Source organism: Copadichromis virginalis, linkage group LG17 (genome assembly GCF_057382275.1).
Source record: "Copadichromis virginalis isolate Kocher_CV1m ecotype Utaka linkage group LG17, C_Virginalis_male_GT1.1, whole genome shotgun sequence".
Taxonomy (NCBI): Eukaryota; Metazoa; Chordata; class Actinopteri; order Cichliformes; family Cichlidae; genus Copadichromis; species Copadichromis virginalis.
This window is the reverse complement of record NC_140634.1, coordinates 23,426,175-23,454,049: the sequence shown is the minus strand read 5'-3', so window position 1 is coordinate 23,454,049 and position 27,875 is coordinate 23,426,175. Positions and strand designations below refer to the sequence as shown.

Genomic DNA, 27,875 nt, shown 5'->3' with positions numbered 1-27,875 from the left:
ACCTCCCTCCCTCTCTCCAAGGCTGTCCCTATCTCAGTCCCTCCTCATCACATAATCCTCTGCTTCTTCCCTTTTGACTGGCAGTGGAGAATTGCTGTTGTTGTTGTTAATGTGTGCAAAGTGTGTCCCGGCCGGTGGAGGGTGGCCGATAAGGATCAGGACAATTCCTACTCAGGCTCCCTCATGCCTTTTTAAGGTGGCTTTTCCGCCTGAAAGGCACAAGTGTGTGAGGAGAGTAAAAGAACAGGGCAGCTCAGGAGGAGTGAGTGCAGTGCTGGTGGAGCTCTGACAGCTCTGCTGAGACAGGAAGCACTAGATTTCACAATAAGACGGTTGCATTGCACACAGAAGTCGACAGACAGGCACACACACTACTGCCTCCTCTTAGAGGGGAGTCGTAAAACTTCAAAGAGCCAGACAGAGCTCTGTGGTGATTTCAGAGGTCTCCTGAAAACCACGCTGGAATGCACTTTGACCTCAGGGTGTGAGGAAGAGGAGACATGAGGAAGAACTACAGTGATATTCCACTCATCTATGTGACAGAGGTAGCTTTTGAACTTTATTTCACTCTAAAATCTGACTGAATGTTGACTATCTTGTTGTCGGCTTGATGAGAGATGAAAAAGTCGCTTCTTATTTTGTTTACGTGAAGTCGCCTGCAATCACTTGATATTCACAGCAGCTCAGGCACACAAAGATAAAAGCATTCATTTATGAATGAAATGTGCTCTGATGTATAGTAAGAACTTGATATTCCTGTAGGCAGGGGAAGAAGATTTTTTTTTATCTTATGCTGTGTTGTGATTACATTGGCATTTCCCACTAAACATAACCAAGGAAGATGATTTTTAACAGTCTGAGGTTGAGTGAGACAAGTTTCACCACGTTTCTCTCTGAGCATCAACGTGTGATTGGCCTTTGGAGCTTGAATAACATCTGAGGAATGCCTACACCAAAACACTGGCTATGCACACGTATTAAAACTGCCCGGGCTGTTTTTATTTTCGCTTTCTTTCTTTCATGATTGTTCTAAAAGAAGTCAACCGTGAAGTTTTCTGTTTCTGTTCCTCCTGTCTCTATCTGTCCATCACAATCTCAGCTGCTCTATCAAAATGTCCGGTTCCTGAACTCTGTGGCTGTGAGAAAAGCGTCCCAGAGCGTATCCCTGGAAGGGCGCTGTGCTTTTGGCTGACACTGCTTTTGGCTGCTTTTATTGTGCTGACACTGTGTGTTTTATGTGTGCACATGCATTATGTGCCTCATTGTGCCAGTATATGCACAACACAAATGCATTAAAAAAAAAGATCTTATGTAACCACTTCCACCACAATGAGCCTCTTCCTGTCCTGTCAGGCTAACAGCCTCCATCAGATGACCAACAAGGAAACAGTAGAGGGAAGAAGCTGGTAGTTTTTATCTGTCATTCTCATCGAGGTCTCAGCGCTGCAAAAACCTTCAGCAACAAGTCTATAATCAGCTATCGCCTGTGTTTTCACAACTTATGCATGCGTGATACGTTGTCAAACCCTCTGTGTGCAGTATGTGTGCGAAGCCTGAGAAATGTAGAGACTTCCATCCATTTACCATGGTAACCAGCAGTGTCTAAAGCATTCAAGACCTTATCTTAGTGCTTCGCCTTGTCTTCCTCCTGCTCTCTCGCTGTGTTTTAACCCCATAACAGAGGGAACATCTCAAAGGACATCATAGCAAGAAATGTCTTTTTAACCTTCATCCTTACGTGCACTTAAAGCAACACTATGTAGTTTTTGTTGCGTGCGTATTTGGTCTATATCAGGTCTCAGAATTTGTTAAACGCAACCTGAAAGGAACAAAAACACAAGACATATTACACTGTGCCAGTCAGTTTCAACTAAAATTAAACCAAAATGTAAAAAAAGTAACAAATGAATAACTACAGCCTGCGATTCAGGTGCTTGTAGAACCACCTTTAGCAGGAATAACTTGAAGTAAATTGAAGTAATCGTTTTCTGTATGATCGTATCAGTCTCACATTGTTGTGGAGGAGTGTTGATTCAGTTCATTGAGGTTTGTAGGTTTTTGTTTATGTACAGCACTCAGGTTCAACCACAGTGTTTCAATTAGGTCGAGATCTGACATTAGATTTACTGCTGTGCTTGTGATCATTTGTTCTGCAGAATGACCTAATTATGACCGATCTTAATCTATGAACATAAGTACAACAAAGCAATCTAGCCATTTGATAACGCTTGAATGAAACATTATCAAATTCCATTTTAGTCAAATAAATTGACTAAAATGTAATTTTTATTCAGTGCCTTAGTAAATTGAACCCCACATAAAAATCTAATTCAGTTTTATTTGTACAGCCCCAAATCACAACAACAGTTGCCTCAAGGCACTTTATGTTGTAAGGGAAAGACCCTACAATGATACAAAGAAAACAGGAAAAACCCCAACAATCATATGACTCCCTATGCAATCGCTTTGGCAACAGTGGGAAAGAAAAACTCCCTTTTACAGGATAAAATATTCTAAAGTGAAATGCATTTTTGATTTAGTGCACGATAGGCAGACCCATCTGCCTCCAGAAATACATGCATTTAACCAGCCATTACAGCTGTATGTTGTATATCTGTGTATATATAATTGTGTATATACAGCATGCACACAGTCACAGACTCACATAAATGTTTATGTCAGAGTTTATGTCAAAGAGAGGAGAAAATGCCAGGAGGTGCCCAAAAACACCCTACACCTGCAGGCCCAAACCTCTACGTGTTTGATATAATGAAGTAAATCCACCTGATGGTTTCAGGGGTGTGTTTTATTTGTGTTGTACACTAACAGGTGCCCAATTCATGAGGCACCATACTTCTAAGTGTACAGATGACTCAGTAATTGTGTTTCTGCTGAGCAATAAAGACCCTGCAGAGGTTTCAGAGTGGTGTAGTGCTGCTTCTTGGAGAGATGCTCGTAGATATTATGATTCTCTCGGCTGTGGAGTTTAAGCAGTAGTACAAATGCTGTCACGCTGTGCTCGATGGCAAGTTGACCTTTGAGCTTCAGGTGGTTCTTTGAGGTTTTTAATGACGGCACCTTCATGAGATTGCTTTATTGTTGTTTTAACATCAAAAACACAAACAGACCTGCAGGCTGATTGACCCCCTTCTATGTCAGCTTAGGACTTTGAACAAGATCTATCCAATACACGCTGATGCCAACCTCCAGACAGGAAAGCCAACATACAGGTTAATCACAGGGGCCACTGGACTTTAAACATGTCTGTGCAATTATTCTGCCATTATTCTCCTGATTCATCAACAATCAAGCTTATGGTTGCCAATTATGGGCAGTCGAAGCTGTATGATTCAAATTCACAAAGACAAAGTTTTGAAAAAGTGAGCAAAATCATCATCTACAGAAAATATGCGAAAATAGTTTCCTTCCTGAAGTTCCTTAATGTATGGGGTCAAATCGAGCCACAAGTCATGAAGCACAAAGATGCCTCTTGATATCACATTTACAATTTGATGATTTGAATTTGCAAAAACAAGACAAAGGAGTTGAAGGATGGATGAATGCTTTGGTGTCCTCACACCTTGACTGTTTTAATTCATTATACTCTCACCATAATGATGTTTCTGGCACATGCCACCTGGAACAAATTCGTTTTGTTGTGAAGGACAAGCTGAAGGCTTTTGCAATATTTAAGTTTTGCTTTCTCCTCAGATAACATCCAGTACAGTACAGTCATCTCTTATCAAAGTGTTACAGTTTCCGTTCTAAATTTCAGTGTTGTGGGATGATTTTCTTTTGTTTAATTCTATTTATAGTCTTTATTTGGCAGTACGGTGCAGAGAGTAGACAGGAAAGCAAGGAGAAAGTGGGGCAATTGCGGGGGAAGACTTGAATACATGCAACTGCTCCAACCTTTGGTATTTGGAGCACCATGATGACGGTGACGTAGGTGGGACCACACATGAGAGCACCCTCATCATGAATCGTCCATGAATAGGCGCCTTAAAAAGATGGAGAGGTTTATGTATGCCCCTGAGGCCTATTTGCCCCAGTAGGCCCTCCCAGGGCAAAGTGGCTCCAGGTGAAGGGTCAAAGTCTGATTCTTATGACGATCTTTATGAAGGACTCATAAATGGACAACGGTGTCTCGCTGGGACTGGGGTTACAGGGTCCACACAGCCACGACTATACTGCATCTCCTGCACGTCTGCACTGTAATTTATAATTACATCGAGGTTATGATGCCATTAAAACCAAGCGAACACATGGACTGAAACAACTTTTAGAATAGAATAGAATAGAATTCAACTTTATTGTCATTGCACATGTCACAAGTACAAGGTACAATGCACTTTTACTTCTGCTGTCTTTTAAAGATTAAAAAAATAACATTTAAATAATCTAAAAGAGGCTGTAATGAGATAAATCATTAACAGGACTAGTCGCACTAAAGGGCAGGCTCGAGAACGAAAAAAACTTCTGTTCGTTTTTGATATTTAATGTTTCCATTTGCTTCTAGTCTCATTATGACTCACATTTTCCTCTCACGCTAATTACATTTTATTTTTGCACCCAGACAATTTTATAGAGTTTATTCAGCGTGTCTAGCATGTAGTGAACAAAAGCCCACATCTTCAGCATTACTCACAATCTCGCATCTGCCTGAAAACTGTCAGTCCTCATGATATAAATTTCTGAGAATGCTCGTTGCTCCACGTAGCGCTTACTGTGTTGACTTGCCAGCAGCTGGTTAGAAGCCAGTACGAGATCAGGAACTGAATTCATTAAAGACATAAAATGCATATCCTCGAGGTGAATCAGCTGAGGTTAAGTGTCTGTGAGGGTTTCGGTACAACGAGTTGTGTGTGCGTTTATGCATGTGTGTCTTTGTCTTTGCCTGCTACACTGTTAGTGGCTACAACTAACAATTAAAAAAAAATTTTTTAAATGGCTAAACTTGCAAGATTCCCATTAGCTTCAAAAGCACCGTAGTGCAAAACAGAAAGCGATAACAAGCTAAACTAAGCTGATGCAAGAGGCCAAAAGGAAGGTGTAAGAGTGTGCCAATAAAAAGAGCAGGAGCATAAATAATGAGAATTATTTAAAATAGCACTGAAGAAGAGTATTCAAAGAGTGTAAATCCCCCTAAGAATGAGGGCTGTACTAATACTTTGATATTTTATGATGTTTTTATTACAACATCCTGACATCAGAATGTTTTAATTATCCAGTCTTTAAGTCTGATGTCATTAGCTGTTTCTGGGTCCAAACTTCGCTTCATGTCCCAAAGAAAAAGAAACACTGTGGCAACACTTAGAGTTACAAACTGTCTACATCGTTTCATCTGTAATAAAATGGTCAGTGTGGCTGCTCTATCAGGTGTAATACAGTATATGAAGTTAAACATCCAGGCATCCATGAAAAGTTAGAGTTCACTAGTTTCCATCTAAAGATGATATACCATGTTCTGACTGAGGGATTTCACATTAGCACAGTGAAGCTGTGGATAAGTGATGAAATGTTTCTCCCACTGAAAACGCTATTTCCAGATGAATAGAATCAACCTTTTGGGATTACTCGAAATGGTTTCAAGGTCAAATTACAATGAAGGTCAAGGTCGAATGCTTAGCCAGCCCAGGTACACGTGTCCCCTGAGGCCTAATATATTGTTGTGAAGTTTAAGAATGTCCGTGGAAGCTTGTGGGTAATATAAAGTTTTTAGTTACAGTATTAGTTACAGTATCTCACTTTTAGCTCTACTTTTGGTCCCCACCAACTGCTGCAGAAAATGTCTAACTTCCCACAGTCACGGTAAAAAGAAAGTACACCCTCTTTAGGTTTTGTGGTCTGGGGAAGTTTTATAAGGCCAGTAAATTGACCCCAAGATCAATGACCATACAATACTCAGAGATACAGAAAAACCCAAGTGCTACACCTCAGACTCTACAGGCCTCAGTTAAATGTTAAAGTTCTTAAAGAAACTATACAAACGACTCGACAAGTGTTGCTTATTTTGAACGACTACCAAGTGAAAGCCTCTTACCTCTAGAAAGAACATGCCAGCTAGACTTAAGTATGCAAAGCTGCATCCCAACAAAGGCTTCCAGAACAATATCCACAGCATGTTAGCCCACACACCTCGTACCAACAGTGAAGCACAGTGGTGGAGGTGTAATGATTTGGGCTTGTTTTGCAGCCGCAGGACCTGTGCACCTCGCAGTCATTGAGTCAATCACAAACTCCTCCTCTGTACCAAAGTGCTCTGGAGTCAAATGTGAGGACATCTGTCTGACAGCTAAAGCTTGGCCTAAATTTGGTCATCCAATGGGACAAAGATTCCAAGTACAGCAGCAAATCTGCAACAGAATTACTGATAAAGAAAATAATCATGGTGTTGCAGTAGCCCAGCAAAAGTCCAGAACTCAGCCTGATTGAAATGTTCTTGTGGGATCTTAAGACTGCGGGCCGTAAATGAAAACCTCAACAAAGTGAAGCGACGTTATAAAGAAGAATGTCTCACCTCTGTGTTCCCTCACTAATAAAACCAGGAGATGAGGGAGGCAGCAGACTTCCACAAACTGAACATGGCCTCATCAGACACTGATTAGACCGGAGCTGTTTGTGTTCAACTCTCCTGATGATAATGACCTTCACTGACAAGCTTTTATTCAAATTACTTCCTCTGCATCCTCTGATTTTTGTGCACGCACTAATGAAAGGTGCCATGCCATAGTCACCGTCCATTACGCCTCATCTCTTCTGTTCATGCAATGCTCAATTTATCACCATGGGGACAAGCAATGTTGTTAGCAGCCTCTTACTGTTCATTCAGACACCCTATGACTAATTAAAGGAAAATCATAAACCCTTCATTCCTACAGTGACGGGATATTTTGACAGGTATTTCACCTGCTCAGTTTCTACAATAACAAACCAAAATTCGCACATTTATACCAGGATTAAACCACAAGACAACCACCTATTTTATAAAAAATAATCACCTAATTGTTATAAAAAAAAAAGTTGTGTTTTCACCGGTTGCTGTGATTTATGAAAGACACAAGCGTGTCTGTATATTTAGTTTGTCATTAAAGTCTGAGGGGCACTTCCTCTCCTCACATTTGAACACGAATGCTTGATATGATAGGATTTATTCATCCTTTAACCGGTTTCCTGTTGTGTGCGTGCTCAGCTTCATTAACATATAACCTTGTCCTTGACTTTAGCCTCAAGCTGCCTGGTCTGAAAAGTTTGTAGTGTAAACAGAGGCTTAGTCTTCCTTCTGTCATAATTTATTTTGTCAGCAGAAAATAGAAGCGTTAGATTCCCTCACTTTAGTTCTATTCCTGCTTACAATCCTACCCTCATTGAAATGATCCATTGTGGTTGCTCTGTAAAGGTTTTAATTCAGGTTTATGGTTATGCCGGAGGCCAATGCTGAACTGTATCACCTTATGCTGAGTTGGGTTTTGAGTATTTTATCCCTATAATCCATAGGTTAAGTTTTAGGTCACATCAGAACAAGGATAAAACCTAAATACAGGTTAGTGGAGAGCACAAAGAGAGAGCATGAGAAAAAATCAGCGCTTTTATAACAAATTCTTATCGGCAGTAACCTACGTTCTTCTATGTGTTACAAGAAGTTGCTTGAGAACATTGATGCCAGTCTAATATCAGCTGTACGCAAGCTAACAGCTAGTTCAGCTTATCACAAATACAAAATTAGCTGGTTTGGCTCTGAAATGTAACAATTTGATTTGTAAAGAAGCTAGACTTAAAAACGACAAAGAGTTCCCACAATAATTTATTTAACTTTTAAGTTTCATTCAAAGATAAAGCAAAGATGGAAAGCTAGCATGTTTTCGCTTAATGTGTCTCAGAGCTAGCAAAGGAAACATTGAGAAACAATGGATCATATAAGTGTCTGTTGCTCAAAAAGCTAATAAATCTATAGAGCTACTTATAAAGGAGACTTTTTGCTGTCGGGGTTTTAGCAGCTGAGTCACTTGATATTTTGAAGAAATAACAGTGAAGGTGTCGGTTTGTTGAACCCCTTCCTCTTATCTCTCGCTGACCTCTCACTTTAATGTCACACCTTTGTGATTTCCAGTTCCTTTAACTCTGCCTCGGTACACCTACACATCACAGCAGTTGTCACTGATTCTGAGGGAAAAAATTAGCAGAGAGAGACCTGAAACCACTCAGAAGAAGACAAAGGGGCCTAAATGTCACACTCTAGCAGTGTGGGGCAGGCGGTGACGTAGGTGGGACCACACATGAAAGCGTGGCAGCTGCCCCACGCTTTGAAAGCGTGACCCTTTAGATATTTATTTCAAACATCCTGTGATGCCTGGGTGTTTGCTCAGAGAGGCTGTGCTGTCTTTTATGAAAGCTTTCACACATTCTGATAGATCTACTCATGTAACCGTGTTTTGGATTTAATGTGAAACATATTAGACACAGCTAGGACTGGGACATGCAATAGAAATGTTTCATATGTTTCACATTAGATCCAATGGTTTCCCTGTTTTATCGCAATTTTAAAGATGTAAAGATGAATCTGTTAACTGAAAACGCTTTTATTTTTAATATGTAAACATTTTTACTACCTCTCTTTAATCCATAGTCATAGCAGACTTGTGTCTTTGTTTTATAAATTAGAACAAAGTCTAACAACTACAGCATGCTGACGAAAATGCTGGCCACGCCTCCTAATCTTTGATTCTGGTGTATAAACACTTTTCCTTGATATTCATTATGAAGAACTCACTGAGCTCGGGGATTGTGTGTGATGTGTGAGTCACCAACTCTCTGCTCACTCGGTAACTGCAGAGCTCTAAACCTCCTCTGGCATTAACATCAGCACAAAAACTGTGCTTCATGGCACAGGTTTCACTGGCTCCTGTAGACGTGACGCGTTGAGTTTATTATTACATATTCTCTGTTTGATTCTTGTCTACAGTTTACATTTCAGGCTTCATGTATTTTCTTAGTGTTTTCAGTATTGAATTCTTAGTTGTACATGTTTTATTCTGCTTGTTAGTTATCTTCTGTGTCTTATATTGAGTTTTACTCCCTCACATGTGATTGTGTTAATTTGGGGCACCTCATTTTCTCCCAGCTGTGTCTAATTCCCATTAGCCCTCAGCGTGTTAGCATGTGTAGTCCTGCCATTCCTATCTATTAAAAATCTTTTCTTTTTTTTCAGCCATTTTTGAATTGTTTGTTTTTCTGGTGGACTTTGCTTTATGGACTTTCAGCAAACAAAATTAAAGGCTTGCTTAAAGTTTAAGTTTGGCTAACCCATTTCCATGTATCCATATTTGGGTCCTGAGCGCTTCAATTCATCACACTCTTGTCCACATAGTGTCGCTGACTTGCGGTTAACCTCACAAATCCTTTTTACCAGACTTTAATGAAACATAAAGGAGAACAGCCATGCGGATCATTTTATTTTAACGAACTTGGGTAATTCTGATCTGTTAGTGGTGCCCCTTTAGAAGCTGCAGGAACCTTTAGACACAGAATTATAAATGACATTAGACTTAAAAGCAGAACAACATACATACAAATATAACTGTTACATTTACTGTGATGTTATAAAATGCTTAATCTTCTGAACATAAATTTAACAGTTTATGTTTAAAACATTTAATTTGAGACATAAAGTGGATATAAGAGGCCAGCTGACAATGTTAAAACTATCGCATCTGCTGACTTTTGTTTTTGGGTTAATTGGCCAACCCACCATCTTCAGGTATCTGGTTTTAGCAACTGGTTAAAAATATTCCATCTGTCCACTTCCTTTACCAATTCAGGGAAAAGACAAGGTAAATCCTGGAAAGAGAGAGAGACGATCAGTCACACCTATCGGCACTTTAGGATCAGTTAATCAAGCATGTGCTTCTTGGACTTAAATGATACTAAAGTATGAAAGACGAAACCTTAAAGGCACAGGGAAGCCCTAGCTGGTTTATGCCACCCTGGTTTAAAAAATTTTATTCAAATGGAGATTTTTCTTCTGGGGAAGGTCAACCTGTCGTTGGCAAGGGGAGGGATGCTTATATTTATTGTATGTAGGGAAAAAGAAAACAGCTAACACATGATTATTATTATTTTAAAATGAGGAGCGAAATAATTACTCTCTGGTATGGGTTAGGATCATCTTTTTTAAAATTAAGAAATATACCATTCACCTTGGTAAAGGTTGTAAGTTAGCTGTACCTTTCATGGTTTAGAAAAACAATAAAACTTGAATATACGTTTACATGTGTAAACACCACCCTCATGCATTCATGCATGACTTTAAACAGAATTTGTCAAGTGAATCAGCAACAGCTGCTTGTGGTTGAAAGCAAGTTGCTGATAAAGCAGCAGTTTCCACAGACTGGCAAGAAATACATTTGCATTATATGCAGTGTGAAAAACAGTCATCACCTCTATTTTGGTCCTTAAGCCTTTTGTTGGAGGGTAAAATGTAAATCACGTTCTTTGTTTAAACATAGCTACAGCTTCTTTTTGTACAGTTAAAATTTATACGGTACGGAGAAATAAAAATGTCCAAACATTTCTATTGTTTTTTCCGCCAACTTCAGAGGACAGTTCTTGATAATGTTTTTAGTTTGTTTGTTTTACAATGATAAGGATTTCTAAAGAAGCAGAATTCCTAGAAAATACAGAGAACAGTCCTTTGTGAACTCATTTGTAGCCAGAGTCTGTATCTAGTAATGCCCGTGAGTGTATCTCAATGCCATCTCAAGGTTTTCCTTTATATTTCTGGGTATTGTAGTGCTTTGAATTGGTTGAAAACAACATCAGCTGATATACCTCACTTATGTTTTCCCTGTTGGTTTGACAGATTTATAACCCGGTTATTTTCACCTCCAGGCAAACAAAACCCCATCTCTGTTGTGCCCATTCAGCAGACCATCTGTTGCATATGTTGCATGTTTGTGCTCCACTGTATTTGTGTGTCTAACGGCATCGATTAGGCCATTTACGCACATACAATCATATGTGCGTAATACATACAACAAATCAGCATACAACAAAGCTGCATCAGGGTTTATAAAGCTGTGGCTGTGTGACCAGCCTCGACAGTACAGCAGTTTGCTGCAGTCAGCTTAAAACTATAAAAGCTACTCTAGGTGTGAATGAAATGTATGACTATGACTTCTAGTTCAAAAAGGGCTATTTATGTATTTAAGTCCAGTTGTTGCTCATTCACTGTTACCTTGAACGAGTCATGCTATCACCACTCTGTGTAACAGATATTTCCTATATAAGCAAATATGTTTTACACTATTTACCTACTGAAATGAAATGACTGAATGTATCAAACATACATTTTGCTCTTACTTCACATTTTAATATTTTTAATGATAACATTATTAGGTTTTTAATGTCCCTTACTGCAGAATAAAGATTTCTTATGAAAGTTTGGTTTTGTTTTGTTTTTATCTTTAGCTCCATTCTAAGAAAATGACCAGTTTCAAGTGTCCTCAGTGTAGGACACATACAGGATGCCATGCTGAAATGTAAAGCACTTACAATAGAAGCCACCAGAAACAAATTATTCCAGCCTAATTGATGACATTTATGGCATTTGTTTTCTGTGCTGACTGATATGCTGCTCAGTGCTTTGCTGCCTGCTTTTAAATCAGATGTCACTCTGAACATAAACACAAGCTACATGTGATGTCTCTGATGTGTATCTGTTTCTACCCGTGCTGATGCTAGCATGACTAAAGCTAGCCAAGCAGCAGTAAATATGTGAAGTAAGGCAGAAGGATATACTCATCAAACAAACAGGATCATAAGAATATAAAACCACGAGCACTACAAATGTAACAGAAATATGTTGACATAAAATGGCATGTTATTTGAAATCTACACGAAACAATGACACAACTACTTTTTTTCAATTTTTTCAATTTATTTATTTTTTACCAATTGTCCAAATTAGTCTGTGATTGGCCTTAGTGTGACAGAAATCATATTTATATACAACTAAATATGACTCAGCAAACATGTTTTAAATGGATGATTCCTCACTTGATGACGAATGATCCATTTCCATATTTGCTGAGTCTTAAATTTGATGTCAGTGAACTTTTCAGTGGTTGGTGTTAAAAAAAAGCCCCCAAATCCCCTATGAGCAAGCACTTGGCGACAGTGGAGAGGAAAAACTCCCTCTTAATAGGGAGAAACCTCTGACAGAACCGGGCTCAGGAAGGGGTGGCCTTCTGTCTTGACCGAGAGGGCTTCAAATGTTCACTGACAATTTAGTTGTATATAAATATGATTTTTAGGACTTGATGTTGACACCAATTATGTGAAATTGGGGACGCGCACAGTTCCGCTTCTTCTTGTTCTTCTTCTTACTTGGCGGATTCTCTGGCAGGCTCTTGACTTCAGTCTTGAGTTCAGCCACCTTGACATTGAGCATTTTCTGTTTGTCTTGTACACTTTGCAAAGATTCCTGTACAGAAAATGCAGCTGACTCTTCTTTTTCTATCTTCTGTTGTTCTGTGGTGTCTTTTTCTTTCTGAGGCTCCTGCAGAGACCTTGCAGTGGATGGCAGTGAGTCCTCTTTTTCCATCTTGTCCTGTTCTCCAGTCTCGTTTTCTTTCGGAAGCTCAAATTTGTGCATTTCATTTGCAGCAGTGGAATTTTGTTCTTTGTGCTGCTGTGGGATTTTAAGTGAGGAAGCTTTGGCCCCTTTCAGCTCTGGCTCCAGAGACTCTAGCTTCAAATCATGAAGGGCCTTGTTGGGGCAGAGCTGGGATTTCAGGTCACTGATTTCCAGGTTGAGTGTCTCCTGCTCCTGCCTATGTTTAACGGCCTGCTCTTCAAGCTGATTTTGAGCTGCTAGGAGCTGTTTCTGGAGCATCTCAATCTGCTCTTGCTGAATCCTACATTTGAGCTCAAATTCAGCCTCCTTAGAGGACTTCAGTCCTACAGAGTCAGTGTGTGAAGCCTCTGTGGTTGGAGTGGCAGACTCCACACACTGCTCTGTGGTAGGGTGGCTGATTTGGTCCTGCAGGGTAGCAATCACCTCATCCAATATGACCATAGCTTCATTGTCACTCACGAGAGTGTCTGTCTCACTGATGTCATAGGGCTTATTACTAGAAGCCTCTTCCAGCTGCTCTATGAGGCCTTTGATCGTTTCCTCGTGATTTTGCTCGTTCTCGTGAATTTCTTCACGAAGTTTGTTCACCTGAAGCTGGTGATAAGAGGCCCTCTTGTTTGCACCTACCATTTTACCGTAAAGGTCGTTCTGATGGTATTGGGAGGCTTCCAGTTGGTGTCTGAGAGCAGCAATCTCGTGCCAGGGATTAAACGGGGGTCTAAATGTGGGAATGGGTTGATATTCCCAAGTCCCTCCATTAGGCACAGGGTTTGGTCTGCTGGGGTTCTTCCCATTTCTCTCTCTCTCCATGTCCTCCTTTGCATTTGAAATGGGGAGCATTTCTTCATTTTTTGGGTTTGCTCCATCAGCCGTGCTGTTTTGAGCTTCAAGAAGAGCCCGGGCATATGCCCGAGTAATTGCTCTTCTTGGTTCTTCAGCCACTCTTTTCTGTTTTTGCATTTTTTGTTTCTTTGGTTTCACAACCGTTTCCTTTGGTGGTTGTGCCACAGGAGACTTTTTAGTATTTGGTTGTGCGGCTTTATCAACCTCAGGTTTTGGTGTGATGACCATTTCTATTTTTGCTTCTGCCATTGTAGATGCGTCAGCGTGTGCGTGTGCGTTTCTCTGCGTCCGCCTTGTCTTTGTTTTAACAACCAGGTTGCTTTGTGTTTCTGCCATCCGAGATCCACTAAAGTCGGTTGAACGTCTCCCCTATTTATAGGGTTTTCAGTAGAATGTGCACTGTGACATCACAGGCTGTTCCTGTGATGCGCTGTTCCTTTGAAGTGCCATGATTGGAACAATTCAAAATAAAATGCCCACAAACCTAATGTAAAGGAAAGGCTTTTATTTTGTAGCACATACTGAATTAACACTATAAAAGCTACTCTACAGGAATTGCAGTAAAAAATAGGCATAATAATTTCTTTCATAATTTAAACAAGGACAGGTAGAAAACGTTCATATTTAGTGAAAGATATTTATTAACATTATCCAATGAGAGTTACTGAATGTCTGTAGGCAGTGAGATCTTGGTGGTTGATGAGGCGACAGAGTGTCATCTATGTTTGGTTTTAAATTCAGTTTCAATGCTGAATCTAAGAAACAACAGACTGCAGAGGGAGACTTTAATAGAGGTTTACTAACTCTTACTATCATATACATTGTGGAAAAATCTGTCTTTATTTAGCATAATATATTTGTTATAAGCACTAAATATGTTTTATGATTAACTGATGAACACTAACGTACCAAGCTGAAAATTCAGCTCACCAGTCAGCAGCTTATATTCACAAAAAACAGATAAATCTGCGATCCATGCAACTCTAACCAGCCAACAAAAGCATGTGTTCATAATACAAAACAAGTTTACTTTGTGAAATGTTAAAAGGTACAAAAAATAAAACAATAAAATAAAACAATATGTTTTCAAGACTTTTTCACAAGTTCCTATATCTCACTGAAATGTTACTCTGTAGCTGATTTCTCGTATTTTAAGTGTGATGAGAAATTTTGACTAGAAACAAGACAAATATACTTGATAAGAGTTTGAGGTTTTGCAGTGTATATGCAGCTGATTGATTTGGTCTTTAACCAACATGGAATCATTTATGTTGGGCAGCTGTGGCTATGTGTACTAATCAGTGCTTCAGTCCACACGTCAAAGGGCAAGATACTGAACCTTCGATTGTCCCCAATGCATTTGGGTGTGAATGAAATGTATGACTATGACTTTTAGTTCAAAAAGGGCTATTTATGTATTTAAGTCCAGTTGTTGCTCATTCACTGTTACCTTGAACGAGTCATGCTATCACCACTCTGTGTAACAGATATTTCCTATATAAGCAAATATGTTTTACACTATTTACCTACTGAAATGAAATGACTGAATGTATCAAACATACATTTTGCTCTTACTTCACATTTTAATATTTTTAATGATAACATTATTAGGTTTTTAATGTCCCTTACTGCAGAATAAAGATTTCTTATGAAAGTTTGGTTTTGTTTTGTTTTTATCTTTAGCTCCATTCTAAGAAAATGACCAGTTTCAAGTGTCCTCAGTGTAGGACACATACAGGATGCCATGCTGAAATGTAAAGCACTTACAATAGAAGCCACCAGAAACAAATTATTCCAGCCTAATTGATGACATTTATGGCATTTGTTTTCTGTGCTGACTGATATGCTGCTCAGTGCTTTGCTGCCTGCTTTTAAATCAGGTGTCACTCTGAACATAAACACAAGCTACATGTGATGTCTCTGATGTGTATCTGTTTCTACCCGTGCTGATGCTAGCATGACTAAAGCTAGCCAAGCAGCAGTAAATATGTGAAGTAAGGCAGAAGGATATACTCATCAAACAAACAGGATCATAAGAATATAAAACCACGAGCACTACAAATGTAACAGAAATATGTTGACATAAAATGGCATGTTATTTGAAATCTACATGAAACAATGACACAACTACTTTTTTTCAATTTTTTCAATTTATTTATTTTTTACCAATTGTCCAAATTAGTCTGTGATTGGCCTTAGTGTGACAGAAATCATATTTATATACAACTAAATATGACTCAGCAAACATGTTTTAAATAGATGATTCCTCACTTGATGACGAATGATCCATTTCCATATTTGCTGAGTCTTAAATTTGATGTCAGTGAACTTTTCAGTGGTTGGTGTTAAAAAAAAGCCCCCAAATCCCCTATGAGCAAGCACTTGGCGACAGTGGAGAGGAAAAACTCCCTCTTAATAGGGAGAAACCTCTGACAGAACCGGGCTCAGGAAGGGGTGGCCTTCTGTCTTGACCGAGAGGGCTTCAAATGTTCACTGACAATTTAGTTGTATATAAATATGATTTTTAGGACTTGATGTTGACACCAATTATGTGAAATTGGGGACGCGCACAGTTCCGCTTCTTCTTGTTCTTCTTCTTACTTGGCGGATTCTCTGGCAGGCTCTTGACTTCAGTCTTGAGTTCAGCCACCTTGACATTGAGCATTTTCTGTTTGTCTTGTACACTTTGCAAAGATTCCTGTACAGAAAATGCAGCTGACTCTTCTTTTTCTATCTTCTGTTGTTCTGTGGTGTCTTTTTCTTTCTGAGGCTCCTGCAGAGACCTTGCAGTGGATGGCAGTGAGTCCTCTTTTTCCATCTTGTCCTGTTCTCCAGTCTCGTTTTCTTTCGGAAGCTCAAATTTGTGCATTTCATTTGCAGCAGTGGAATTTTGTTCTTTGTGCTGCTGTGGGATTTTAAGTGAGGAAGCTTTGGCCCCTTTCAGCTCTCGCTCCAGAGACTCTAGCTTCAAATCATGAAGGGTCTTGTTGGGGCAGAGCTGGGATTTCAGGTCACTGATTTCCAGGTTGAGTGTCTCCTGCTCCTGCCTATGTTTAACGGCCTGCTCTTCAAGCTGATTTTGAGCTGCTAGGAGCTGTTTCTGGAGCATCTCAATCTGCTCTTGCTGAATCCTACATTTGAGCTCAAATTCAGCCTCCTTACACTCAGAAAAATTATGGTTTTTAAATGGTTCTTCAGATGTCTTCATGGTTCTTTAAAGAACCATCATACGTCAAAGAACCTTTTTATTTTGTGGATGGTTCTTCAGCTATTACAAATGGTTCTTTAAAGAACAAAAGGTTCTTTATCCTTAGCAATCTAAGTTTGATGGTGTAAATGGCATAAATATTTATTCACTATAATGAGGCTGTGAATTATACTGTGTGTTTTCTTTGTGTGCATGTGTGTGCGAAGGGGAAGGGCGGGATACCTGGCAATTACCATTTAAGAGAAGATGGTAGGAAACTGAATATTCAAATAAAAGTTAGAAATATTTGCAAACAATAGACACAATACACACATTCAAATACTGTACTTTAGTTTTAAATTTTAATAAAGCATTACTATTTTCTACTCCAAGGCATTACTTTTGAGATTATTATATATTTTTGAAAATATAGCATAATGATAATAATAAACTTTACAAACCACCCAGCAGTATGTAAAGTCAAATTATAAAATACAAGTAAATAACAACTGCAGAACAGAATGTCAGTGTAATGGACACAGACTTCGTTTTGACAAAGCACAGCTTAGGTAAATGATCTGAGTAGTTGTTCATCACTGATCAATTTGTTAATATGTGTTTCGAGCCAAATAAATGACAGGGAGAGAGAGAGAGACGTCAGAACACGTCATACTATAATCTCCCGGGAGCGGATGGAGGGGGTCAGCCGTTGGGATGCGCATGCGCAGACAGAGTGTGCGAGCGGCGGGCCTTGACCTTCGGGAAAAAAAAACTCACGGACGGTGACAGCGAAACGGATAACAGTCTTCAGTACCTGCTGGACTTTGAAGCTGTGGATTCTGGGACTGTTAGAAAAGGTAAAACATTTTCATTAAAACCTTATTACTGTTTTGTTTTTGTTACTCGTCATTGTAGCTTGCTGTTAATGTTGTGCTAACAGTAGCGATTAGCTAGATACGTTAGCCGTTGAGGTCAACGCAATTTAGTATCCAACTGTTTTCCTAACAAAACCACTGTTATAATTAAGTGAAGCTGCTCCCAGCTAATTTGAACCTTTGGCTTCTAAAATATGTGGTTCAATTGCGTGCTGCGTACATAACCTAATGTCAGCTAGACCGAAATTAAAATTTAATATATTGTTAAAGTCACTAAAATGGCGCCTGAAGCCTGTTGTGACGTGAGCTCTGTGTCTGCTCTAGAAACTCTTGAAATTCTGTAGATCTGAGCCGTACATTAAATACTCACATGAACCTGTACTTTGAATTCTGTATGAGCTGTATAAAATACAGCTATGCATAAGTGTTTTGAATGAATAATTAGATTAGATAACTCTTTATTGTCTAATCGAATTATATAGAAATGAATAGAAATGTGACATGAGAAGGTGTGTCTTTGACTGTTCCTGCATAACTTAGTTTCGGACTAGTTGACAAGTTATGCTACGGTCATTTGATGTTTCCAAGGTAGATGTTCTTTTGTAATATAGTTAATTTTTTTGTATATTTCATTTATCCACCATCATACATCATACATACAAGCTAAGAAGAGGTCGTTATACTAACAAGAGGTATCAACGCCGGGCCAAAGTTCAGCACATGGTTAAAGTTTGTAATCCAGCCAGGGTGTAAATATCACTCAGCAGCCAGAGCTGAAGCAGGTAGCATCAACACATAAATCTACTCTACCCGGCTTAAATCACAAGAGCACCTCTGACCAAAAAGCTGTAGATTTTTCTTGTTTGCACAAATTAATCCAGATTCACATTAATTGTGTTCACAGCTCCAACAAAATGAGGAAGAGGAGGGGGAGAAACACAATTAGGTTGAATTACAATTGGATGGAAGGCGAGGACAAGGAGAAGGAAGCTTAGGATGAGGAGGAAGAGAAGCAGCAGGAGCATCTTTAGGGATCCCTATGATGTCATTGAGGTTGGTTTCATTAATATGGTCCTCTCACAAAGAACGATGACTTGTTTTAGTTCACCTACTTCCTGTATTAAATAGTGATGTGCAAAATGTTGTGGAAAACCATGGAGCAGGCACGTATAGTGCATCTGCAGGTAAATGAACATCAAATCTCTAAGACAGACTGAAATCTGTATATTTATCACCCTTATGATAAAACCCATGTCAGCCATTGGTTTATGGACTTTGTATTTTGAAGCCTCAACATTTGCTTTCTTGCTGTTGCTATGTTGGGACCATATTAGGATGAGGGATCAGAATCTGGAGTCATGCACACTATTGTTTCATTTAGTGTGTATCCATAAGATTCGTACAGCAGATCCAAGTTGTGCCTTGAAAACAGGAAATCCGTCTGCATAGAGGAGAACTGTAATAGCAGGCTTGTAAAAAGTGAGGCTTTGTGCTCTCGTTTTACTTCTGTCACCCTGTTTTGATGCAGATTTCACTTGAAATCAGGCAAGAACTGGACTTATTTTTTTATGTGTTCTTGTGAATTGATTGTGTATCGCATATGTTTGATTTGACTTTCTGCAAGACAACAGTTGTCCGCTGGCCAAAAAAGTTTTCCAAATACCTCCACGTGATCTAGCCTGGATTTAGAAAAGAATAGCAAAAAAAATCTGCACCTCCTGCTTCAGATGCAATTTGTGTTTCTGTGTTCAGAGGCAGCGGCGAGAGGGGAGACCTCGGCTCATCCAGCTGGAGAGCCTGACCAGGAGGAGTCGAACATTAACTGAGCTCTTCCAGGGCACCCTGCAGACTCGGCTGCTGGCATCGGCGAGCAATGACGTGAACGCCAAACTGGAGTCCATCACAGGTCAACTGCAGGTATGCGAGTCAGACCTGAGGAGGGTTTCACTTTTCTCTTCTTTATAATTGACTCTTTTCTCTATCTCTTTCAGCTCCTTGTCTCAGAGTGGGAGGGATTTGAAGCACAAAGGGAGGAACTTGTCATTTGGTTGGCTGATATGGATGTGAGGTTGACCAGCTGACAGGAAACACCAGTGAAAAACTGAAACAACTGCAGGTGTGGGCTTGTTTTGATATGACATATACAGGGAGTGCAGAATTATTAGGCAAGTTGTATTTTTGAGGAATAATTTTATTATTGAACAACAACCATGTTCTCAATGAACCCAAAAAACTCATTAATATCAAAGCTGAATGTTTTTGGAAGTAGTTTTTAGTTTGTTTGTAGTTTGAGCTATTTTAGGGGGATATCTGTGTGTGCAGGTGACTATTACTGTGCATAATTATTAGCCAACTTAACAAAAAACAAATATATACCCATTTCAATTATTTATTTTTACCAGTGAAACCAATATAACATCTCCACATTCACAAATATACATTTCTGACATTCAAAAACAAAACAAAAACAAATCAGCGACCAATATAGCCACCTTTCTTTGCAAGGACACTCAAAAGCCTGCCATCCATGGATTCTGTCAGTGTTTTGATCTGTTCACCATCAACATTGCGTGCAGCAGCAACCACAGCCTCCCAGACACTGTTCAGAGAGGTGTACTGTTTTCCCTCCTTGTAAATCTCACATTTGATGATGGACCACAGGTTCTCAATGGGGTTCAGATCAGGTGAACAAGGTGGCCATGTCATTAGTTTTTCTTCTTTTATACCCTTTCTTGCCAGCCACGCTGTGGAGTACTTGGACGCGTGTGATGGAGCATTGTCCTGCATGAAAATCATGTTTTTCTTGAAGGATGCAGACTTCTTCCTGTACCACTGCTTGAAGAAGGTGTCTTCCAGAAACTGGCAGTAGGACTGGGAGTTGAGCTTGACTCCATCCTCAACCCGAAAAGGCCCCACAAGCTTATCTTTGATGATACCAGCCCAAACCAGTACCCCACCTCCACCTTGCTGGCGTCTGAGTCGGACTGGAGCTCTCTGCCCTTTACCGATCCAGCCACGGGCCCATCCATCTGGCCCATCAAGACTCACTCTCATTTCATCAGTCCATAAAACCTTAGAAAAATCAGTCTTGAGATATTTCTTGGCCCAGTCTTCACGTTTCAGCTTGTGTGTCTTGTTCAGTGGTGGTCGTCTTTCAGCCTTTCTTACCTTGGCCATGTCTCTGAGTATTGCACACCTTGTGCTTTTGGGCACTCCAGTGATGTTGCAGCTCTGAAATATGGCCAAACTGGTGGCAAGTGGCATCTTGGCAGCTGCACGCTTGACTTTTCTCAGTTCATGGGCAGTTATTTTGCGCCTTGGTTTTTCCACACGCTTCTTGCGACCCTTTTGACTATTTTGAATGAAACACTTGATTGTTCGATGATCACGCTTCAGAAGCTTTGCAATTTTGAGACTGCTGCATCCCTCTGCAAGATATCTCACTACTTTTGACTTTTCTGAGCCTGTCAAGTCCTTCTTTTGACCCATTTTGCCAAAGGAAAGGACGTTGCCTAATAATTATGCACACCTGATATAGGGTGTTGATGTCATTAGACCACACCCCTTCTCATTACAGAGATGCACATCACCTAATATGCTTAATTGGTAGTAGGCTTTCGAGCCTATACAGCTTGGAGTAAGACAACATGCATGAAGAGGATGATGTGGACAAAATACTCATTTGCCTAATAATTCTGCACTCCCTGTATTTGATATGAAACATACGTCAGAGACATTATCCTAAACTGGACTAACAAAGGACCATGAGTACAACATGAAACGTACATTACATAGCGTAATGCTAAAGTTCATTGATCATTTTAATCATAAACTTGTTGTTGAAATATTTTTACTGAACATGCAAACATCTGCTGATGAAGATGTGTTGATTTATTGGTCTGTTATGAAGCTATTGCTATTTCTAATGTGTTTTATCACATACACACACATATTAGTGTTTAAAACACTAATATGTGACATGTATTAGTAGTGATGTTGTGCTGAGGGTTAAAATGCCTTTTTGTCTTTTGGTAACTACAAAATGACAATAAACCATTAATATATGTCTATGCTGTGCTCGTATTTATTTTTACCCTACTCAAATTCAATTTATGATGCATTTTAACTTCTTAATAACTTCTTTCATAATTTAAACAAGGACAGGTAGAAAACGTTCATATTTAGTGAAAGATATTTATTAACATTATCCAATGAGAGTTACTGAATGTCTGTAGGCAGTGAGATCTTGGTGGTTGATGAGGCTACAGAATGTCATCTATGTTTGGTTTTAAATTCAGTTTCAATGCTGAATCTAAGAAACAACAGACTGCAGAGGGAGACTTTAATAGAGGTTTACTAACTCTTACTATCATATACATTGTGGAAAAATCTGTCTTTATTTAGCATAATATATTTGTTATAAGCACTAAATATGTTTTATGATTAACTGATGAACACTAACGTACCAAGCTGAAACTTCAGCTCACCAGTCAGCAGCTTATATTCACAAAAAACAGATAAATCTGCGATCCATGCAACTCTAACCAGCCAACAAAAACATGTGTTCATAATACAAAACAAGTTTACTTTGTGAAATGTTAAAAGGTACAAAAAATAAAACAATATGTTTTCAAGACTTTTTCACAAGTTCCTATATCTCACTGAAATGTTACTCTGTAGCTGATTTCTCGTATTTTAAGTGTGATGAGAAATTTTGACTAGAAACAAGACAAATATACTTGATAAGAGTTTGAGTTTTTGCAGTGTATATGCAGCTGATTGATTTGGTCTTTAACCAACATGGAATCATTTATGTTGGGCAGCTGTGGCTATGTGTACTAATCAGTGCTTCAGTCCACACGTCAAAGGGCAAGATACTGAACCTTCGATTGTCCCCAATGCATTTGGGTGTGAATGAAATGTATGACTATGACTTCTAGTTCAAAAAGGGCTATTTATGTATTTAAGTCCAGTTGTTGCTCATTCACTGTTACCTTGAACGAGTCATGCTATCACCACTCTGTGTAACAGATATTTCCTATATAAGCAAATATGTTTTACACTATTTACCTACTGAAATGAAATGACTGAATGTATCAAACATACATTTTGCTCTTACTTCACATTTTAATATTTTTAATGATAACATTATTAGGTTTTTAATGTCCCTTACTGCAGAATAAAGATTTCTTATGAAAGTTTTGTTTTGTTTTGTTTTTATCTTTAGCTCCATTCTAAGAAAATGACCAGTTTCAAGTGTCCTCAGTGTAGGACACATACAGGATGCCATGCTGAAATGTAAAGCACTTACAATAGAAGCCACCAGAAACAAATTATTCCAGCCTAATTGATGACATTTATGGCATTTGTTTTCTGTGCTGACTGATATGCTGCTCAGTGCTTTGCTGCCTGCTTTTAAATCAGATGTCACTCTGAACATAAACACAAGCTACATGTGATGTCTCTGATGTGTATCTGTTTCTACCCGTGCTGATGCTAGCATGACTAAAGCTAGCCAAGCAGCAGTAAATATGTGAAGTAAGGCAGAAGGATATACTCATCAAACAAACAGGATCATAAGAATATAAAACCACGAGCACTACAAATGTAACAGAAATATGTTGACATAAAATGGCATGTTATTTGAAATCTACACGAAACAATGACACAACTACTTCTTTTCAATTTTTTCAATTTATTTATTTTTTACCAATTGTCCAAATTAGTCTGTGATTGGCCTTAGTGTGACAGAAATCATATTTATATACAACTAAATATGACTCAGCAAACATGTTTTAAATGGATGATTCCTCACTTGATGACGAATGATCCATTTCCATATTTGCTGAGTCTTAAATTTGATGTCAGTGAACTTTTCAGTGGTTGGTGTTAAAAAAAAGCCCCCAAATCCCCTATGAGCAAGCACTTGGCGACAGTGGAGAGGAAAAACTCCCTCTTAATAGGGAGAAACCTCTGACAGAACCGGGCTCAGGAAGGGGTGGCCTTCTGTCTTGACCAAGAGGGGTTCAAATGTTCACTGACAATTTAGTTGTATATAAATATGATTTTTAGGACTTGATGTTGACACCAATTATGTGAAATTGGGGACGCGCACAGTTCCGCTTCTTCTTGTTCTTCTTCTTACTTGGCGGAATCTCTGGCAGGCTCTTGACTTCAGTCTTGAGTTCAGCCACCTTGACATTGAGCATTTTCTGTTTGTCTTGTACACTTTGCAAAGATTCCTGTACAGAAAATGCAGCTGACTCTTCTTTTTCTATCTTCTGTTGTTCTGTGGTGTCTTTTTCTTTCTGAGGCTCCTGCAGAGACCTTGCAGTGGATGGCAGTGAGTCCTCTTTTTCCATCTTGTCCTGTTCTCCAGTCTCGTTTTCTTTCGGAAGCTCAAATTTGTGCATTTCATTTGCAGCAGTGGAATTTTGTTCTTTGTGCTGCTGTGGGATTTTAAGTGAGGAAGCTTTGGCCCCTTTCAGCTCTCGCTCCAGAGACTCTAGCTTCAAATCATGAAGGGCCTTGTTGGGGCAGAGCTGGGATTTCAGGTCACTGATTTCCAGGTTGAGTGTCTCCTGCTCCTGCCTATGTTTAACGGCCTGCTCTTCAAGCTGATTTTGAGCTGCTAGGAGCTGTTTCTGGAGCATCTCAATCTGCTCTTGCTGAATCCTACATTTGAGCTCAAATTCAGCCTCCTTAGAGGACTTCAGTCCTACAGAGTCAGTGTGTGAAGCCTCTGTGGTTGGAGTGGCAGACTCCACACACTGCTCTGTGGTAGGGTGGCTGATTTGGTCCTGCAGGGTAGCAATAACCTCATCCAATATGACCATAGCTTCATTGTCACTCACGAGAGTGTCTGTCTCACTGATGTCATAGGGCTTATTACTAGAAGCCTCTTCCAGCTGCTCTATGAGGCCTTTGATCGTTTCCTCGTGATTTTTCTCGTTCTCGTGAATTTCTTCACGAAGTTTGTTCACCTGAAGCTGGTGATAAGAGGCCCTCTTGTTTGCACCTACCATTTTACCATAAAGGTCGTTCTGATGGTATTGGGAGGCTTCCAGTTGGTGTCTGAGAGCAGCAATCTCGTGCCAGGGATTAAACGGGGGTCTAAATGTGGGAATGGGTTGATACTCCCAAGTCCCTCCATTAGGCACAGGGTTTGGTCTGCTGGGGTTCTTCCCATTTCTCTCTCTCTCCATGTCCTCCTTTGCATTTGAAATGGGGAGCATTTCTTCATTTTTTGGGTTTGCTCCATCAGCCGTGCTGTTTTGAGCTTCAAGAAGAGCCCGGGCATATGCCCGAGTAATTGCTCTTCTTGGTTCTTCAGCCACTCTTTTCTGTTTTTGCTTTTTTTGTTTCTTTGGTTTCACAACCGTTTCCTTTGGTGGTTGTGCCACAGGAGACTTTTTAGTATTTGGTTGTGCGGCTTTATCAACCTCAGGTTTTGGTGTGATGACCATTTCTATTTTTGCTTCTGCCATTGTAGATGCGTCAGCGTGTGCGTGTGCGTTTCTCTGCGTCCGCCTTGTCTTTGTTTTAACAACCAGGTTGCTTTGTGTTTCTGCCATCTGAGATCCACTAAAGTCGGTTGAACGTCTCCCCTATTTATAGGGTTTTCCAGTAGAATGTGCACTGTGACATCACAGGCTGTTCCTGTGATGCGCTGTTCCTTTGAAGTGCCATGATTGGAACAATTCAAAATAAAATGCCCACAAACCTAATGTAAAGGAAAGGCTTTTATTTTGTAGCACATACTGAATTAACACTATAAAAGCTACTCTACAGGAATTGCAGTAAAAAATAAAACAAAAGCAAAATATGTTTTTTAAATGGTTGTTAAAAAAACTAACCAAAGTAGAAGACAACTGTTTAGTGGAAAGTAGTCGACATTCTAGAGATTCTCAGGCATAATAACTTCTTTCATAATTTAAACAAGGACAGGTAGAAAACGTTCATATTTAGTGAAAGATATTTATTAACATTATCCAATGAGAGTTACTGAATGTCTGTAGGCAGTGAGATCTTGGTGGTTGATGAGGCGACAGAATGTCATCTATGTTTGGTTTTAAATTCAGTTTCAATGCTGAATCTAAGAAACAACAGACTGCAGAGGGAGACTTTAATAGAGGTTTACTAACTCTTACTATCATATACATTGTGGAAAAATCTGTCTTTATTTAGCATAATATATTTGTTATAAGCACTAAATATGTTTTATGATTAACTGATGAACACTAACGTACCAAGCTGAAACTTCAGCTCACCAGTCAGCAGCTTATATTCACAAAAAACAGATAAATCTGCGATCCATGCAACTCTAACCAGCCAACAAAAACATGTGTTCATAATACAAAACAAGTTTACTTTGTGAAATGTTAAAAGGTACAAAAAATAAAACAATATGTTTTCAAGACTTTTTCACAAGTTCCTATATCTCACTGAAATGTTACTCTGTAGCTGATTTCTCGTATTTTAAGTGTGATGAGAAATTTTGACTAGAAACAAGACAAATATACTTGATAAGAGTTTGAGTTTTTGCAGTGTATATGCAGCTGATTGATTTGGTCTTTAACCAACATGGAATCATTTATGTTGGGCAGCTGTGGCTATGTGTACTAATCAGTGCTTCAGTCCACACGTCAAAGGGCAAGATACTGAACCTTCGATTGTCCCCAATGCATTTGGGTGTGAATGAAATGTATGACTATGACTTCTAGTTCAAAAAGGGCTATTTATGTATTTAAGTCCAGTTGTTGCTCATTCACTGTTACCTTGAACGAGTCATGCTATCACCACTCTGTGTAACAGATATTTCCTATATAAGCAAATATGTTTTACACTATTTACCTACTGAAATGAAATGACTGAATGTATCAAACATACATTTTGCTCTTACTTCACATTTTAATATTTTTAATGATAACATTATTAGGTTTTTAATGTCCCTTACTGCAGAATAAAGATTTCTTATGAAAGTTTGGTTTTGTTTTGTTTTTATCTTTAGCTCCATTCTAAGAAAATGACCAGTTTCAAGTGTCCTCAGTGTAGGACACATACAGGATGCCATGCTGAAATGTAAAGCACTTACAATAGAAGCCACCAGAAACAAATTATTCCAGCCTAATTGATGACATTTATGGCATTTGTTTTCTGTGCTGACTGATATGCTGCTCAGTGCTTTGCTGCCTGCTTTTAAATCAGATGTCACTCTGAACATAAACACAAGCTACATGTGATGTCTCTGATGTGTATCTGTTTCTACCCGTGCTGATGCTAGCATGACTAAAGCTAGCCAAGCAGCAGTAAATATGTGAAGTAAGGCAGAAGGATATACTCATCAAACAAACAGGATCATAAGAATATAAAACCACGAGCACTACAAATGTAACAGAAATATGTTGACATAAAATGGCATGTTATTTGAAATCTACACGAAACAATGACACAACTACTTTTTTTCAATTTTTTCAATTTATTTATTTTTTACCAATTGTCCAAATTAGTCTGTGATTGGCCTTAGTGTGACAGAAATCATATTTATATACAACTAAATATGACTCAGCAAACATGTTTTAAATGGATGATTCCTCACTTGATGACGAATGATCCATTTCCATATTTGCTGAGTCTTAAATTTGATGTCAGTGAACTTTTCAGTGGTTGGTGTTAAAAAAAAGCCCCCAAATCCCCTATGAGCAAGCACTTGGCGACAGTGGAGAGGAAAAACTCCCTCTTAATAGGGAGAAACCTCTGACAGAACCGGGCTCAGGAAGGGGTGGCCTTCTGTCTTGACCGAGAGGGCTTCAAATGTTCACTGACAATTTAGTTGTATATAAATATGATTTTTAGGACTTGATGTTGACACCAATTATGTGAAATTGGGGACGCGCACAGTTCCGCTTCTTCTTGTTCTTCTTCTTACTTGGCGGAATCTCTGGCAGGCTCTTGACTTCAGTCTTGAGTTCAGCCACCTTGACATTGAGCATTTTCTGTTTGTCTTGTACACTTTGCAAAGATTCCTGTACAGAAAATGCAGCTGACTCTTCTTTTTCTATCTTCTGTTGTTCTGTGGTGTCTTTTTCTTTCTGAGGCTCCTGCAGAGACCTTGCAGTGGATGGCAGTGAGTCCTCTTTTTCCATCTTGTCCTGTTCTCCAGTCTCGTTTTCTTTCGGAAGCTCAAATTTGTGCATTTCATTTGCAGCAGTGGAATTTTGTTCTTTGTGCTGCTGTGGGATTTTAAGTGAGGAAGCTTTGGCCCCTTTCAGCTCTCGCTCCAGAGACTCTAGCTTCAAATCATGAAGGGCCTTGTTGGGGCAGAGCTGGGATTTCA

The 27,875-nt window shown here is 39.2% G+C and overlaps 2 protein-coding genes across 2 annotated transcripts in view; both read left to right on the top strand.

Annotated features, from left to right (window-relative positions):
* The first annotated feature begins 216 nt into the window (after positions 1-216).
* tmcc3 (transmembrane and coiled-coil domain family 3) overlaps positions 217-27,875 on the top strand; it is a 112,449-nt gene continuing 84,790 nt past the window's right edge. Inside the window, exon 1 of the mRNA XM_085436421.1 lies at positions 217-545. Within this exon, the coding sequence (XP_085292547.1) occupies positions 501-545 (45 nt within the window). The 5' untranslated portion in view covers positions 217-500. The remainder of the gene's footprint in view (positions 546-27,875) is intronic.
* On the top strand, positions 17,393-27,205 carry LOC146689443 (uncharacterized). Its single transcript, XM_085436424.1, has 4 exons — positions 17,393-17,521; positions 18,444-18,592; positions 19,292-19,456; positions 19,531-27,205. Exons 2-4 carry the CDS (start codon positions 18,536-18,538, stop codon positions 19,618-19,620), a joined length of 312 nt encoding a protein of 103 aa, XP_085292550.1. The 5' UTR covers positions 17,393-17,521; positions 18,444-18,535; the 3' UTR covers positions 19,621-27,205.